Source organism: Diuraphis noxia, unplaced genomic scaffold, assembly GCF_037042655.1.
Source record: "Diuraphis noxia isolate RWA-SAM2 unplaced genomic scaffold, SU_Dnox_SAM2 contig0002, whole genome shotgun sequence".
Taxonomy (NCBI): domain Eukaryota; kingdom Metazoa; phylum Arthropoda; class Insecta; order Hemiptera; family Aphididae; genus Diuraphis; species Diuraphis noxia.
In genome coordinates this window covers 44,229,890-44,247,254 of record NW_028301712.1, presented here as the reverse complement: position 1 = coordinate 44,247,254, position 17,365 = coordinate 44,229,890, and the positions used below count along the sequence as shown (strand labels likewise).

The 17,365-nt window shown below is 26.4% G+C and overlaps 1 protein-coding gene across 1 annotated transcript; it reads right to left on the bottom strand.

Moving 5' to 3' along the window:
- Positions 1–3,552: 3,552 nt before the first annotated feature.
- AsnS (asparagine synthetase) lies at positions 3,553–10,435 on the bottom strand. Its single transcript, XM_015520648.2, has 10 exons — positions 10,166–10,435; positions 9,970–10,095; positions 9,135–9,372; positions 7,016–7,189; positions 6,765–6,943; positions 6,501–6,678; positions 6,104–6,311; positions 5,766–5,939; positions 4,171–4,314; positions 3,553–3,849 (listed from the first exon to the last, which is right to left on the bottom strand). Exons 1-10 carry the CDS (start codon positions 10,289–10,291, stop codon positions 3,726–3,728), a joined length of 1,671 nt encoding a protein of 556 aa, XP_015376134.1. The 5' UTR covers positions 10,292–10,435; the 3' UTR covers positions 3,553–3,725.
- Between the last annotated feature and the right edge of the window lie 6,930 nt (positions 10,436–17,365).

Genomic DNA, 17,365 nt, shown 5'->3' with positions numbered 1-17,365 from the left:
TTAAGACGGAGATAACAAATATGTGGGTAGCGTCCTCTTAAGTCGTATCTCTATTCTCTAATATTAATTAAAAAAACTTATTTGAATGAATATCATAAAATTAAACTGCTAAGTTATCTAAAAGTGTCAGTGTACCACATTAAATTTCAAAATAAGCTTTCATTGCTTATATAGCAGCGTATCATTTCATATTGTTGGTCAGTTTATACGGTCGTATATTATAATTGATACTGATTAATGAATATAATAAAAATCAAATTATAATATTTTTACATACAATATAATGATAAAAAAGCGGGTAAGTCGTGTATGCCGCTCTGCTATACAGTAGGTTACAAGTGGGTTACTGTAATGGATGGAATTAAATTTGAATCCAATGATATTATATCATTGTATACAAAAAACGATTCTGAGCGAAGACGGTTTATCTGTCTAGGATATATTATAGATTATTAAAAAATTTCAAATCTTAGATTTAAAAAGAAAATTTTTATGTATTTCTAGTTTGAAATAATTTGCGAATTTTCGTGATTTTTACATATGTTGTCAAAATTCAAACTTTGAATACTTGTAAAAAAAAATTGTGACTACGCATTTCTTTTATTTTTCAATTTTTATTGTAAAAATATATTATGAGCCTTGTATTAAATTTTCAAGTCTTAGATATAAAAAGAAATTTTTTTATGAATTTCTAGCATAAAATAATTTACGAATTTTCGTGATTTTTACGTATTTGTCAAAATTCAAACTTTGAATGCTTATAAAAAAAAATTGTGACTATGAATTTCTTTTATTTTTCAACTACTATTGTAACAATATGTTAAGAGCCTTGTATTAAATTTTCAAGCTTTTCTGCCTAACAAATACATTTTTATCGATATTAATTTTAAAAAAACTAATAATGATCGAAAATTTGAAATGCCTATGAATAGTTCAACTTAAGTCGAAATTTTTTGGAAATTGCATGGTGGATAGAATATACTTATATAAACATTAGGCGAAAATTTCATGTATCTATGGTCATTTGTTTTAAAGTTACATCAAAAACCAAAATCGATTTTGTCGAAAAATGAGTGTGCGTAAAATTTCCCGTTTTTCCCTTAATTTTTAGTTTGTTTTTCTCGATTATTTAGAAAAGTATTAAGAATTTTTTACTTTTGACCCCCCAAAGTACCAACTAGATTCACTTTCTGATCGAACGAGGTACTGAAGTCAAAAATCGAAGCATTTTTATTGCCCCAAAACGTGACAGACACAAAAAAAAAAAAAAAAAAACACACATCATGGTAAAATCAATACATTCATCGCTCCGCTCAGAATCTAAAAAACAAATGAAATATGGCAATGCTATCTAGCGGTAAGAATTAATGATGGTCTCAGTCGAATTTTCGTGAACTGTTTGAAAAGTCAAATAGACAGCGTGGTAGAAGACGCTGCATTAATCGAATAACAAATAATATTCTTTTAAATTTTAATTCTCTACGATTTAATGGGACTTATTATGACCCATCATACAACCTTAGACGTACGCAGTCCTTTTTGGCAGGGTGGGTAAAACCAATTATGATTTAGATACTAAGAGATACTTTAAGATATTCTATCAATTCAATTTTTCAATGTATTTAAATTATTACTATCATTGAAGATTGTAATTTACGAGTATAACTTTATCATAAAAAGTTTCAAGATAAAAAAAGCGGGAAAGTGGATATCGCTCTGCTGTACATTAGGTGGTGAGGTGGACCTCTGACTACGGTAGGTTAGATTTGAATGCAATAATAGGTATCATTTTATACGAAAAACGATTCTGAACAGAGATGATTTGTCAGTCTAGGATATATTATATTTAAATATTGTCATATATTCTATTTTGAAACAAATATATTATTTTTCAATTAGGACGCATTTTGAATAAGGCATGGTTAATCAATTTTTCCAAAAACATTGCATGTAGTTATCATAATTCATAATACTTTTATTATCATAGATATAAATATACCGGGTTTGAGGATAAATCGTTATCATTACGCGATTTCATAAAAATTTAAAACTCAAACGCTCAAAACATTTTTCCTATAATGACGCTTCAAATTTTCTCTATAGCTTTTTGAAGCAAAACTTATGGAAAACCTAGTGTTGAGTTTTTTACCTTAAATATAAATAAAAACAGTTTTATGAATTTTTAACTTCAAAATTACATGCAAATATTCATGATTTTGACGAATTTTTGTCAGTATTTGAAATTCAAATGCTAATAAAAATTTAATTTGATTTTCCGGTGGACATTTTTTTTGTGATAAAGATTGACAAGCTTGTAAGGAATCTTGTATTAAACTTTCAAATCTTAGATTTAAAAAGACATTTTTTTTATGAATTTCTAGCTTAAAACAATTTGCGAATTTTTGTGATTTTTACGTATCTTGTCAAAATTCAAAATTTTAATGCTTATAAAAAAAAATTGTGACTATGAATTTCTTTTAATTTTCAACTTCTATTGTAACAATTTGTTAAGAGCCTTGTATTAAATTTTCAAGATTTTCTACCCAAAAAATAAATTTTTATCGATATTAATCGAAGCATTTTTTCGACTAGTTATGCTGTACCTACACAGACACAAAAAAAAACACATCATTGTAAAATCAATACATTCATAACTTCGTTCAGAACCTAATATATCAGGTTGCATTATGTATAAAAAGTACAATACGGCTCGCATGGTAGGCCATACCACCATGGGCCATGGCCCACCTGGTCCACCCCATGCACACGCCTAAGCATACTGGCTAAGAAAGATATCGTTTATGGTTTATTTATTATAATCTCACATACACAAATATATGATAAACAACGTATAACAAATGAACTGCTATGTTAACTACAAGTGTATGTGTGACAAGGCATTTTCCTTAAAACCCCATGTGGTCAGACGGTCACACATCCGGGAACTAATGAGACCACGACAGACACCGCGTTATACCGTACCACAATTATCTAATTTATGATATATTAACCATTTAATAAATTTATAATATTTATATTCCAAATTGTGAACTCATTGATCCTCAATCGAACATGTTCAGTCATACTAAATAATTAAAATAATAACAATTAACATTGTAATTTGTAATTGTATTATTATGTACGGTTAAATTTATAATATATGAATTTTTTTTGGAATATCTTATTAATATCTTATTTTTAATTTATAAGATTGTGCATACATCTACTGAATCGTATTTGAAATCGTATACTACAAATTACAATGGCAAATAACTAAGTTTACTGTTCAGTGATTTAACGTGCAAGTGATTTACTGCTTAATAACGATCATACAAATATATTGTCTTCTGAATTCTTGAAGAATAGTTTCTAAAAAATTAAGCCAATATATTAAAATAATTGTAGGTATGTAATAAAAAAAAAGGTTCTTAATTTTTGTATTTTACGTTTTATTATATTTATTAAACGGCTATAATATTCACAAACTATAACCCGTTTAAAATGTACAATATCGTTTAAACATTATACTTAATTAATAAATAAATACTTCAATTAAACTTTTTAACAACGTTTAGTAGTTTTAAATTGCAACATAAAAGTATTTTACAAAAAAAAAAAATACCAATGGATTTAATATAAATACAAAACAAAAGCATTTTTGTTTTAAATTAATGTATAAAATAATACAATATACTATACTAAAACTTAACATTTAAAAATGCACATTATTTAGCTGCATAATGTTGAATAAATCTAGCTGATGGATCTTTAACTTGAGTCCACATGGGCATCCAAAAGTAAGGCATGAATTTAGATGATAGTCCTTCGTAATGTTTTTCGAAAATGTCCCTATAAATTAGAAATTTAAATAAATGCAATATGTTCAGTTTGTGTAGGTACAATTACATAGATACCACGTACAATGCTCAGTGACTTCTTGTTTATTCATTATAAATACAAGCAGGATAAGCAAATAATTTACAGTTTAAAACTATACAGATTAACTAAATTACAAATTACATAATATCGAATTTGAAAATATCGTTTTTAAGTATATTTAAACTTTTAAAAATCAGATTTTGAACAACTGCATTTTTAGAGAAAAAAAGGTAAGCATGTTTGGTTAATCATCCTAGCTGTATAAGTATAAAATACGAGTATACGACATACCTATAGTACAGAGATTCTTTTGAATTCGGAGGGCAATGTTGGTATTTTACTGCTGCTTGTTTTAAATCTTCGTCCGTGTATTTCGGGTCGATCCATTCTTGGATAATATTGAATAATGATTTTTTAATTGTTGTAACTCCATCACTGTAACCATATTTTTTAAATTCATAATTAATTTTAAGAGGAATAAAAAAAAGACTTGTTCCTATCCAATTTCAGTTATATAATTTGATTATTTATAAAAAAAAAAAAATCAAAAATTACTTTTTATATAATTATAAAGCGTAATGTATAGGTTAGATTCATAACCAGCTGGTATACCTACTTATATATTCTATATCTTTAATTTGAATAAATGTTAAGGTGTAGCAAGTTAAATTATTATTCTATTATTCCTTGAGTTCAAATACCGTATAAAAAATAATTATGATTTTACCCTCAACTTATTATACATGACGTAGATATATAAAGTCAATAATAATGTATTTCATTGAAGGGAATAGGCACCTACCGATTAAATTTATTTTGTTACAGAACATATATTATATAAAGTTAAATAAATATACGCTCGTTTGATGGTAAATTATGAATAGGTACATTGTTTAAATATTGACAGTCGATGAATATCGATTACGTAATAGCTTTACTTCTATATAGTGTAGTGATAATCTGATATAATATTGGTACCTTTTTTTATAATACCTAAAATAGAGTTAGTAGACCGTAATCTATATGACTTTTAAACGAACATTGTAAAAAAGTTTAAAAAAAGCTCAATGATTTGACTGACGTGACCTATAGATTCATAATACATTATCCGACTACCTCATACCTATATAATATCGAATCAAAGAAATAAAATAATTTAATATTGAATATAATATATAATATTCATCAGTGAATGTGCTGACGTAATGTCAGAGAGTTATCCTCGTGAGAATTATTTCTAGGCTTTTGTGTATTTATAATTGCATCGAACGATAGTAATACAATTCTCAAATTAACATTAAATAAAACTAATAAAATATTTATTTAGTCATATGGAAACAGTATATACAATGATAAATTTGATAACATACGAGGATTAGATTTTTAATTGCAATTTAGTGACTTTTTAAAAGGTCGTGATCATAAAAAGTTGGGAACCATTGTAGTAAACGCTATATCGTTGACTTACTGTCATATATACATATAATTTTTATATAACCACTCCCAATAAAAATATCCGTTAACGCGACTGATCCACTCAAAATCGATTTTTGAACACTATATACGAGTATGTGCCAATTATTATTATTCAAATATTGTAAACATAATATGCAATTCGAATGGACCATTAATCATAATATAGTGATAGAAATTTCCTCAGTTTTGCACAATAATGGAGTTTAACAGGTAGCACTCGATCTTTACATATTATAATGCAACCTATAATGATATTCATCATTTTAATTTATAATTTATATTTACAGTTAACCGTCAAAACCTATCATAAATATATACTCAGCGAGACGTACATTTATTTTGACTTCCACTTTTTCACCAAGTTCTACAGAGTAGGTACGTATTATTAGTTGGGTGATATTATATTATACCTGAACGCTTCTTTGTGCCTCCACAGCACTTCGTTGGGCAACAAACCAGTGCCGTCGAACGCCGAACGGAGGAGGTATTTTTCAATTTGATTTTGTGGTTGCCTCATCGCCTTTGGAAGGCTCAAAAAATACTGAGTAAAACGCAAATCTAGGAAAGGTACCCTCAACTCGAGTCTGAAAATCCCAATCGGTAGATGAGTCACTGACGCATTCCATCATTTATTTTTTTATAGCTTTAGGTAGGTAATGACAGGTTACAGGTAACTGATAAGTACTTTCAATAATAATATTACACGAAATACGTATATATCAAGCAGATATTAGTGTACAGAACATACCCGTGTGCGGCCGTTGTCCTGTCGGCGCGCAAACCGTCGTACATGTATATATCTCCCAATAACCTGAGACTTTCGTTGTGCGCGTGGTCTGGCGTGGGCGCATCCCTGAAGTAAATATAACCCTGTGCCACCTCGTCGGCACCTTCGCCGCTGCACAGGACCACCGTGTCCGTATTTTGGCTTATATACCGGGACACCAGGTACATTCCTGCAGTGAGAATCAGTTTTAAGCACATTATAATTACATGACGTCGTGTATACCGTCGTCTAAAGGGTATATAATATTATTATAATATCAACGGGTAAGCAATATTGTATAGACCGGTGCGTGAGCTATGATAATAGATACAACGGCAGAGAGAATGAGTGATCAATTAAGTTATTCGTAAATTTTTACCACACGATGCTCTTATTGTCGTGATGTCGGCAGTTTCCAACGTGTATATTACTTTGTCGAGTACGCTCAGCACATCTTCGGCGGTAAAGAGCACCTCGTGATGTTCCGAACCTATGTGTTTCGCTACTTGTCTTGCCGCCAATATATCCGGACTGTCCGCCATTCCGACTGAAAATGTCTATATCCACAGCAAGATATTATGAGTATTATTCGTAATGCTCTTGTGTTTTAATATTTTACTTTTACTTATATTTTATCATTTACCTGAATCGGATACGGGAGACCTTTTTCTTTGGACAGCTTAACCAATATGGCAGCTATTAAACTAGAATCCAACCCTCCAGACAATAAACAACCAATACGACGATTCGACATCATTCTCTTTTCAACAGCTTGTGTAAGTAAATTACGAATGTTGGCATGAACACTTTTTTCAGTCAAGCCTAAAGTGGAATTTTATATTAGCATCAAATCATAATAGTTTACGAAAAATAGAAAATATTTGTTAAACGTGCCTTCTTCCAACGGTACTGGGGGCAATATAGGTTCCTCGATTTTAAAAAATCTATTCAACGAGATCAACTCCAATTTTCCGCCAGGCAAAATATTATACTCTGCTGTGTGACCTGGGGGGAAAGGCTTCATTTCCCATTCGGTAAGTCCAAGTTCGTCAATCAAACATGTCAAACCTTAAGTTAAAATATTGAATTTTTACTTTAATATTATTATACTAAATACTATAATTCTGGGATGCATGGACAATCGCTAAAGTTTTAATTAATTAGTAGTGAGCTAATATGATCCTTTCAAATTCCAACATGATTTAGTGGCCCATGATTGGCCCATTAAATTGTATTGAATCATTATACATTTTTTATGCTATCTGGTATAAGTATACTGAAAAAATAAAATTTTTCCGTGATTTAGATCAAATATTACTAACATATAAAATAATTATCCAAATGCATAAAAAATTATTTTAAAAGCTTAAAAAATTTAAATGTTATGAGAAACTGTGAAACGTAGAGAAATAGGAGTAAATAGTCTTATAAATCCCTACTAATTTTAAGCATATAATAATTTGTAGTCTAATAAGTCATCTGAAGCATATTATCTAAAACTTTTAACAAAATTTAACGATTAGCAAAAATCAGAATTCTAGTCATATCGTTTACTGATAACATATATGTATACACTTATATATTATATATTATATAGGTTAAATATAGCCAGTATATCAGTTTGTATATAAGTTACATTAAATATATCACCATGTTTCTTATATGATAATTAATAAAATAATCATCTACACCATATCTTATTTGTGTACATATACTATACAATAATACATAATCTAATACTGTTCTATAATACAAAATATAATTTAAAGGATAAGTGAAAAGTAATATCATATATATATATATATATATAATTTAATATCAAATTAATTTTATGATTTAAATAATTTTGTTTTGTAAAACATTTTATAGTCGTACCTATATTAATTACAAACTATTTGGTTTTTTCTTTGGCAATACGTTTATATAGGTACATATTTTATAACTATAATAGGTATTAATTCTTAAATTATAGTTTATTAATTATTAATATTTAACCATAATAAAATATTATAATTGGGTAATAATTAATCACATTTATTTAAAGAAAGAATTAAATAATATAGGGGAAATGAGTTCAATAAATATGATTAACTGACCTTTGAGTGTTATAGGTTATTGCTTATAAGTAATATTATACATATGATGATGATTTCACATTAGAAGAATTAATTTTCAAGAATGATATTTAATAATTAGACGAGTCTCATTAAAAGAACGATTGATAAATTTAACATAATAGCTTTATATAGATTTATATACTTTACAATATAATTATATAAAATTTTGTGTCGACATAAAATAGTGATGAAATACTGATCTGGATTGAGAATCATAACTCATAACTGATATTATTAATTATATTTAAAACGTTATTTTTAAAATTTAAAATAAATGCGAATATACACCTTTAAGTAGGTACTAATTAAATTATTGTATTATTCACAAGTGTTAATATTAATTTTATAGAGTTATAGTCTTAAATATTGTCATAATCGATAATCAGTATTTTTTATCATTAATAGTTAGATCTATATTTATAATACGCATTTGACGTTTTTTAAGATTATTATTTTTTTTTTTATTGATCACAAAAAATAACATCGACAACAAAGGCCATTAGTTACAAGCAGGTCTTGAATTATGGGACTAAAGACAAAGATAAGCCATATAAATGGTCTACATTTTTTTTTTAATTTAAGATTGAACAATTTTGTTTACTTCATACAATTTATAGTTATTTATATTTTAGAAGTATTCCAACGCATAAAATATTTCAAATAAAATTAAAATAAATTGGTTTTATGTACGTAATATATTTTTATAATTTTTTAATTTGTTTGTCACTCTAAAAATCATACTTTCAAAAATTGTTAATCGACAATCATTCTTTGCACATATTATTACAACACAACATAGTAAGTAAAAATAATATATTGTGTGATTAAATAGCGAACATCGCAGGATAATTTTTAAATATTATAATAAATTAAATCAATTACGGTTAAACGGTTACCTTTTGCTTCAGAAGATATTCCCAAAATACCATTACTGGACGCCAAGTAAAATAATGGCCTCACGCCATATGGATCTCTTGCAACGAATACTTTTTTTTTTAGTGAATCAATCAAACAAAATGCGTACTCGGCATCTAATTGTTTTAATGTTTCTTCAATACCAAAACTTCCATAAAGTTGTAGTACACTCTCTACGTCACATTGAGTTTCATAATTGAAACCATGTTTTTCTCCAAGCTATTAACATTATACAAAATAAATTAAATATATTTATATAACAAAACCCGGAAGTTCAAATACTAAAACAAATTATTTTTATAATAATTATTTTTTTAGTACACAATTTTTAAATGCCAACAATTTGTCTCAAGTGTATAACTTACTAATACATTATTGTGATAAAATAATAATAATTTTGGTCAGCTATTTATTTTCACTATGACTACTAAGGAAGTTTTTTGAAATTATTGAGTTTTAAAAACTTAAAGAGTTTTATTAAGATTATAAATAATGACTAAATATATGGTTTATAATAAAATTAAGCAACCACGTAAACAAAATAGGTACATTTAATAATAATTTTAATATTTTGCAATTAATGAATACTAATTTTTAGTTGAATAAATTGCATAAAAAAGGTCTTCGCCACTTTTAATCACTTAAAAATATAAATAATAAAATAAATAGATGTTTGTAACATAAACTTTTTTTAAATTATAACTATAATATATATACTATGAACGTAAAATAATTTAAACTTAAATTTTGCATGCTCACGTATATTATTTTTCAATATTTTCTAAATTATTAAATTATTTGTTGATATTTATTTACTTGTTTCCAATTGAAAATTTCTCCGTTGCAAATCATAGAAACAAATGGAAATTTGTGCAATTTCATTGGTTGCATTCCGTAAAGACTGTCAATAATCGCAAGACGATGAAATCCAAGACAGACATTCTTAAAAATGAATGTCAAAAATTATAGTGATTTATCATTTTAATATTAACGTTTTTTTTCTATTATTTACTTTCACTTTCAAATCATATTCCAATCTCCATGCGTCTGGGCCTCTGTGTTGAATCTTTGAAAAAGTCTTGTCATATTTAGAAATTGAATGCACGTCGATACCGAAAAGTGCCCAAATTCCGCACATGTTTAAACCTTTAATAAAATTAACACCAAGGAATTTTTTTTTTATTTTTTTTTATTCTCTTGCGAATGTTCCCTGCCAACAGAAACTGAGCGAGTGACTGCCGGATCGTCTTATATTTAGTTCATTCGTGCTCAGTCAGCGATAGATGTGAACGAAATCATGTGGCATTGACATTGAATATTATTCTGAATAAAACGCTCACTGTTTTTTAATTGGCACTTTTATTTTACAACAATTTAGTTATCATACATCTTTTTTTTTTAAACAAATATATTCATTAGTATAATATTATGTAAATAATATGGTAATTAATAATTATATTCACATAATACATAATATATTATGTTATTAAAATTTAAATACCTATCATAGTTGTTTGTTTTTATTTCATTTTTTATTTTTAAATAACAAATATTTAATAAATTTTAATTTGTATATACATATATATAATATATAGGTATTTAATGAATGTTATACATATTATATATATTTAATATTATACATTTTTAATGTTTTGTATAAGAAAACAAAGTTGATATCAATATCAATGAATACAACTTTATAATAATATTCAAAACAGATAGGCTGTTGAATACTGCGCAGTGCGTGTAAATTATTTTTTGAATTTGACATTTAGTGAACAGTAAAATTATATTAAGATGACTGCCAAAATGTACTAGTGTATGCTATTAAATTTACACCTCACTCAACAAAATGTATTTTTCATTTAATTTCTTTACATTTCTGAACTTAAACTAACTTGATACACGATCATTTCTTTTTTTATAGATGATTGTCAATAATTCAAAGTATATATGTATTATATATTTATATATTATAAGTACCTACTGCTTATGTTATAAATTATATTAATATGTAACTATTTATACAATAATATATGTAGGTATAACAGGTACGGTACCTATATACTAATATAGTAATATTATACTATTTACTTAATTATTACCACAAAATAATTGATTAGAAAAAATAGAAAACAAGCTCAACATGATTTTGTTTGCATAGTCTTTTTATAAATATTAGTTATTGATTTTATAATGAACTTATTATATAATATTAAAATATTGTGGTAGATTGATAAACGGATGGAGTGAGGGGTAGATAAGTTGTTTTTTTTTTACAAGGAAATATTTTAAAAAGTCCGCAAAAAAAATGTGGATCCTTCCCCTATGTTATATTGAACTTAAAACTAAAATGTTGTAATAGTCTATAATAATAATAATGAATAATACAAATCATCTTCGGTTGACATTTAAATAATATAAATATCAAAATGACATAATAATTATGTTAACACTTAATTATTTACCTTATAACTGATAACTTATCATTTATTTCATCCCATTCAATATTCAACAACGTTTGACAAACCTTTCTCAATACCTACTCATAATCATAAAACTTTTTATTAGATCTTGCAACAAGGTACACGAGGACATGAGATACTCGTAAAATTTAATTTTAAATATTTTAGCGGTTATTTAGTTTCGAATCACTACGCTCACAGCTTACTAGACAAGGTATATGAGTGACTGTTAGAGTTATGATTGTAGGAGTGACATTTGAAGTGATTTGAAGAATGCAGGATTAAGCGTTAGTTAGGGAATGAAAACACATAGGTAATAGGTCCCACATAATACTTGTTTTTAATAGCTGTAGTATAGATGTCCGTGAAATTGACATCGTGGCATTATCTCATCGATTCAAAAAGTGCCAATGTTTTATTAATAAATTTAAAATAATTGCATAAGTATAGTCTTAAAATTTTAAAATTAATTTTAATTTTTTTTTTTTTTTTTTGATAACACTATTGGTTCCGTTGGAAGGGGAGTGGCTGTATTAACTTGGCAAGGGGACCAACATTTGAAGAAAATGGTTTTAACTTGTTATATTTTAACAATATACATCATATAAATTTTAAAAACTGATTTGCAATTTAATTGTAAAATATTGGCACATTTTTTGAATCGATCGATAAGTTGGCCACCAAGTTCACGGCCATGCATTATTGGGACATTTAAGAATAGGTACACTCAGTGAATGGGGCCATAACAAATTTTTCCATTGTAATTTATTAATTTATTAGTTAATTTATTTTTATAATATTATTTATTTAAGATTTACATAAGCCAATTGTAGACTGGGCCTTTGTGGTTTTATTTTATTGTTGAAAAATAACAATAATAATAATTAACATAATAATTATGATGGTAAATTTATTTTATTGTATAAAGAGAACAAGTACAAAATACCTTTTTCCCTATGGGCCTATCCACCCTGGGATGGGTGTTATATCCCTCGACCCTCATATGTCATATTGATTTATTTGTTGTGTTCTATGTGGTATAGCAATTAATTTAGTAGGTACCACCTATAATATCTTGCACCTTCTTTATCGACATCCACCAATGCTTCAATACTAGTTAGAAAGCCCCGCTTTCTATTTTGAAATCCTGACTGCGCTGCTGTAGGTAATAAGTACTAAAAATATGTACTAATATACAAAAATATACAAATATTATGTAAAAACTAAATGGCTATAAGTAGATAGCCACAATATTTCATTTAAAAGTTACCAATAGGGTGATGCGAATATAAGTAAATTTTTTATAGTAAAATCAGTTGACGTATTATTTTTATATATTTGATTGTTTTATCATACATATATTGATATATATATATTTATTTAGGTCGTATAATATGATACAATTACCTTAAATAATTAATAACATTAAATAGGTAACTAGAAATCTCGTATCCATGATGTTATTTTATGAAAATCTTATTTTAATTGCTGTTATTAATTATTTGTCTCACACATTATAAATTATTGCTTTTTTCTTATTTACTCAGATTTTTAACTGTATTAATTTTTCAATTTTTCAAATTCAATTTGTTTAATACGGGGTAATCGAAATTTTAAGTAAATACTAAAATGTTTACAAGTTGTCCTATAATTATTTTTAAATACTATAAAAATCAGCAAAATAGTATACATACAGTAATATTTATTCATCTCAATTTATACAATTTTAAATTCCAATTGTCCCTATCAATTAAATTTAAAGGTAGATAGGTAGGTTGTATGTCTTGCAATTTATTTTGATATATATTTTTTATAATAGGAAAATATTTAATATAATTTATGTATAATTTATAAAACTGTTTAAACGACACTAATATTATAAAAATACTTTATTTCAAAATGTTATACTTACCAGATAGAAAAAGCAAACCACGTTCATTTAGCAACTATAAAAAAAATGTTATGAGCTCGATCAGTTGGACATTTCATGGTCATGACACACGAACACAGACACACAATGTAATAAGTATACTATTTATACTTATACAGTAAACATGAACTCCAATCAATTAATTTAGGGTAGAACATATTTTAATATTTACTCAACATATGGATACCTTATGGGCTATGGCAAATCAAGTCCCTTCGACCCTTCTCTATACATCATGTACTATAGCTATAAAACAACGTCCATAGTTATGTTTATACTATTCGTCTATACTGTATAGTAATAATTTATTGCGGTATATGTACAAACAAAAGTGAGTCTTCATTAAAAAATAATCAAAACATTCATTTAATATTTTATCGTGCACATACTCTTATTTGTTTACATCGTTATTATTATAATATTATTATAATTTTGAATGAAATTGTATTATTTAAAATTTAAATCAATAGTATTAAACTTGATATTTTTTGAAGAGATGTGGATTAGGTGACATTCTAATCATTTAATATTTTAATTGAGGAATAATACTGGCGAGTATGGCGGATGAGTAGGTCATTGCGTAAGATCATTATTAAGATATAAATGCTCAGAAGTGGTTTTTAGTTGATAGAGGTTTCATTTACTATATGGATTGAGGGTTGACTGAAGAATTGTAAATAAGTAGCAATATATTTTTTATTTTAATAAGAATTACAAAAAAGTTCTTGACTGAGTTATGAGAGTTGAGAGTATGAGATTTTCCATTGCATATATAGGTACCTACGTGGTTATGCGGTGGTACTTTAAGACTTTTAGAATAGATTCATATAATATAATATATTAATATGATATTATTTATACTATTCACAATTACCACGTTACCTTATTGCCTATGATGAGAATAAACTATGGAGAATAAAATGTTTCCAGTTCGGTTTTACTGGTTTTAGGTTTCTAAACATAAGCTCAGAACACCTTATGTTCCCGTTGAGTCCGCCTATCTTTCCATCCGTTTGTCCGCGACCGCTATAGTAATACCAGTACATAGTTACGATTATTGATTTTAAATTATTACTTATTTGATAAATATTTAATATATAGACTCAAACTGTCCAAACTATATTTTCAAAATATTAAGGTTATTCCAAATTCTTTAAATTCTTTAAATCTTCTTTTAATTGTTTTTGGAATATAGTTTTGTTTTGTATTAAAATACGTTTATAAACCGGGTATTTAGCACACTTACAGAATGAGCTTTCTTAACTGGATTGAACATATACTTCAATTAAAAAAAATTAATACCAAATAGTTAGAGCAGCATAAGCTATTCAATTTCATGGAATATATATATATATATAATTGATTGAAAATCATCATAATTTATAGTTTCCAAGCATGTTTAAAATCACTGTATTTTTTTTCTACATTTTATAATATTTAACGATTGTTATCAATTATTATAATAATCTTAAATTTATTATTTATGAAAAATGCATATCATCTGTATAATATTATACAAATTAATTCAAATGCAAAAGTGCTAACACTTAAAAAAAATATATATAAGCAACTATTTTGTTTAAAAACCTGTTCTAATAATAAAATAAATCAATGTAGTGCTGCCTTATTCTATAATGGTCAAAAAGGATGCGTTATTATTGCGTTACATCGAATTTGTATAAAACGTGTAATACTGGATTGTAAAATATTACATCATTATTTTAGAATTCTTGTCTGTTTTTGTACATATTTAAAATGGACATTAATAATAGTACCTATGTGTACATTTTTGTGGATATAATATATATATATATATATACGTCTTATTACATATAATATATATAATATACTTGGTATTATACCATTTTGGGCATATTGTCTATACAGAAAAAAAAATTCAGTCAGTAAAAAATGTTTCAAGGCCTACTACATTAGAGCATTAATAGGGTGACTGAGTCGAGTAGCCGACGCATAATATATAGTGACGCGTGTAGTCCCTTAACCATTAAGGGTTAGAAAGGGCCAAATATAATTTTTGAAAATCACTTTCGGGCCAGTGCTTACATTTTTTTTTTTTTTTTGTCATACTTATTTTAATTTATACAATCTTTATAAAATATTTTTACTGTAAGCACAATATTTGGAGGAATACATATGAGCTTGGTTGGCTTGAGTGAAAAAAACTATTCAATATTAGTATTTCATTTTACATTTTTAATGATAACAATTATCAATATAAAAATATACAACTGCAGTTCACTGAATTTAGTGAAGAATAGTAAAAAATAAAATATTAATAATAAAATGAGACTGGATATTTTTTTAGGAAAGGGTATCATAGGAAAAATTTATGAATGACACAAACATTTTTCTTGGACTTGAGATTTTAGAATGTACAATTTAATTTTAGTGCATTAAATTTGTTAAAAGGCCGCATGTGGCCTGCGAACTGCGTAGTGGGGACCGTTGCCTTAACGCATCAGTTCTGGGGAGTGCATAAGACCTCCTTGATCCAATGTATTTAATATTTATCATATTCGGGATTACCTTAAAGAATGCATGTAACCTTTATAACAATGTGTATATTAATATATCACTCTTTTATTTATAATAAAAATTATTGCGTTATCTTCGTCGTATTCCAGAAGTAAAGGGCTTTTATAGGTTCCAAATTTCAAATTTTGTATCGTTGGCCTTAATATATTACTGTTTGAGATAATAATATAAAACTGAAAAATAAGAGCGTATCATTTATATTTGTACTTGCAGCTTTGGTTAGGTTTTGAACATTCGTGATGTGGTCTCAATATTTTTAAACTACTACAAGGTAAGTACAACTTATGAAGCATCTTGTTTGAAATGTGGAAGTTTCTTGACCAAGCATATAGTAACTTTTATCAACATCAGTACCTATATTTATGTATAGATAAATAAATTAAAGCAATTCAAAAATGTCATATCTTTAAAAAAACTAAAAACTAGTCTAAATAAAAAATGTCATTGTGTGTATAAATAATATATTTTAATTAATAATGGAATGTTTCAAGTTTTTACGATTAATATTTTTTTAATGATAAAAAAAAAATCGTATTATACATTAATAAATCGTTCGATCATTTGAGGATAAACCGTTATTATATGTTTGAGTATCCATCAATGACGCAAAAATTAAAACTCAATTTCTCAGAAAATAAAACATATTATAATATTAAAAATAAAGAGTAAAGTAGGTGTAGGTGGTATACCTCGTTGACTATAGTCATTCTTAATTGAATGCCTAAATCACTGTAAATGTTAAATTTGAATTCAATGATATACCTACCACTGCATAATGATTCTGAGCGAAGGCTGTCAATCTATGTTACTATAAGTATGTTTTATGATGATATTTAATATATATTGCCATTATACTATATTATAATAATTTATTTTACTATTAGCAATGGTGTAATACAGTGGGTCGAGTTAATTTTTTCTGATAACATTACACTAATACTATACATTATTAGTACCTTTATAATTAATATAATAGTATAAATTTATATAATTTATTATTCTCATCATCTTTTGAGTCAATGCCGACTTCCGTAAATAACGTAAATATAGGTTCATTGAATACAATATAGAAAATACTTTAAAATGAATCAAAATGTTTTTAAAATCATTAAAATACAATAATATAACCTATAAGAATCAAATCATCACAAAAAAATATTTTTAAATTACAGCAAGATAACTATTAAGTCAATATTTTTTGTTTATATATCTAATTTTGTCCAAATTTAAAATTCAAAAGTCTGCATAAAAAAATCGTTCT

Excerpts from the sequence above, each read along its gene's own strand:
- AsnS (XM_015520648.2), bottom strand. The coding sequence starts at position 10,291 with ATGTGCGGAATTTGGGCACTTTTCGGTATCGACGTGCATTCAATTTCT. Across the intron at positions 7,190-9,134 it reads AATATCTTCTGAAGCAAAAG|GTTTGACATGTTTGATTGAC; the intron begins GTAACCGTTTAA and ends TTTTAACTTAAG. Across the intron at positions 6,679-6,764 it reads GTCTCCCGTATCCGATTCAG|ACATTTTCAGTCGGAATGGC; the intron begins GTAAATGATAAA and ends CTGTGGATATAG.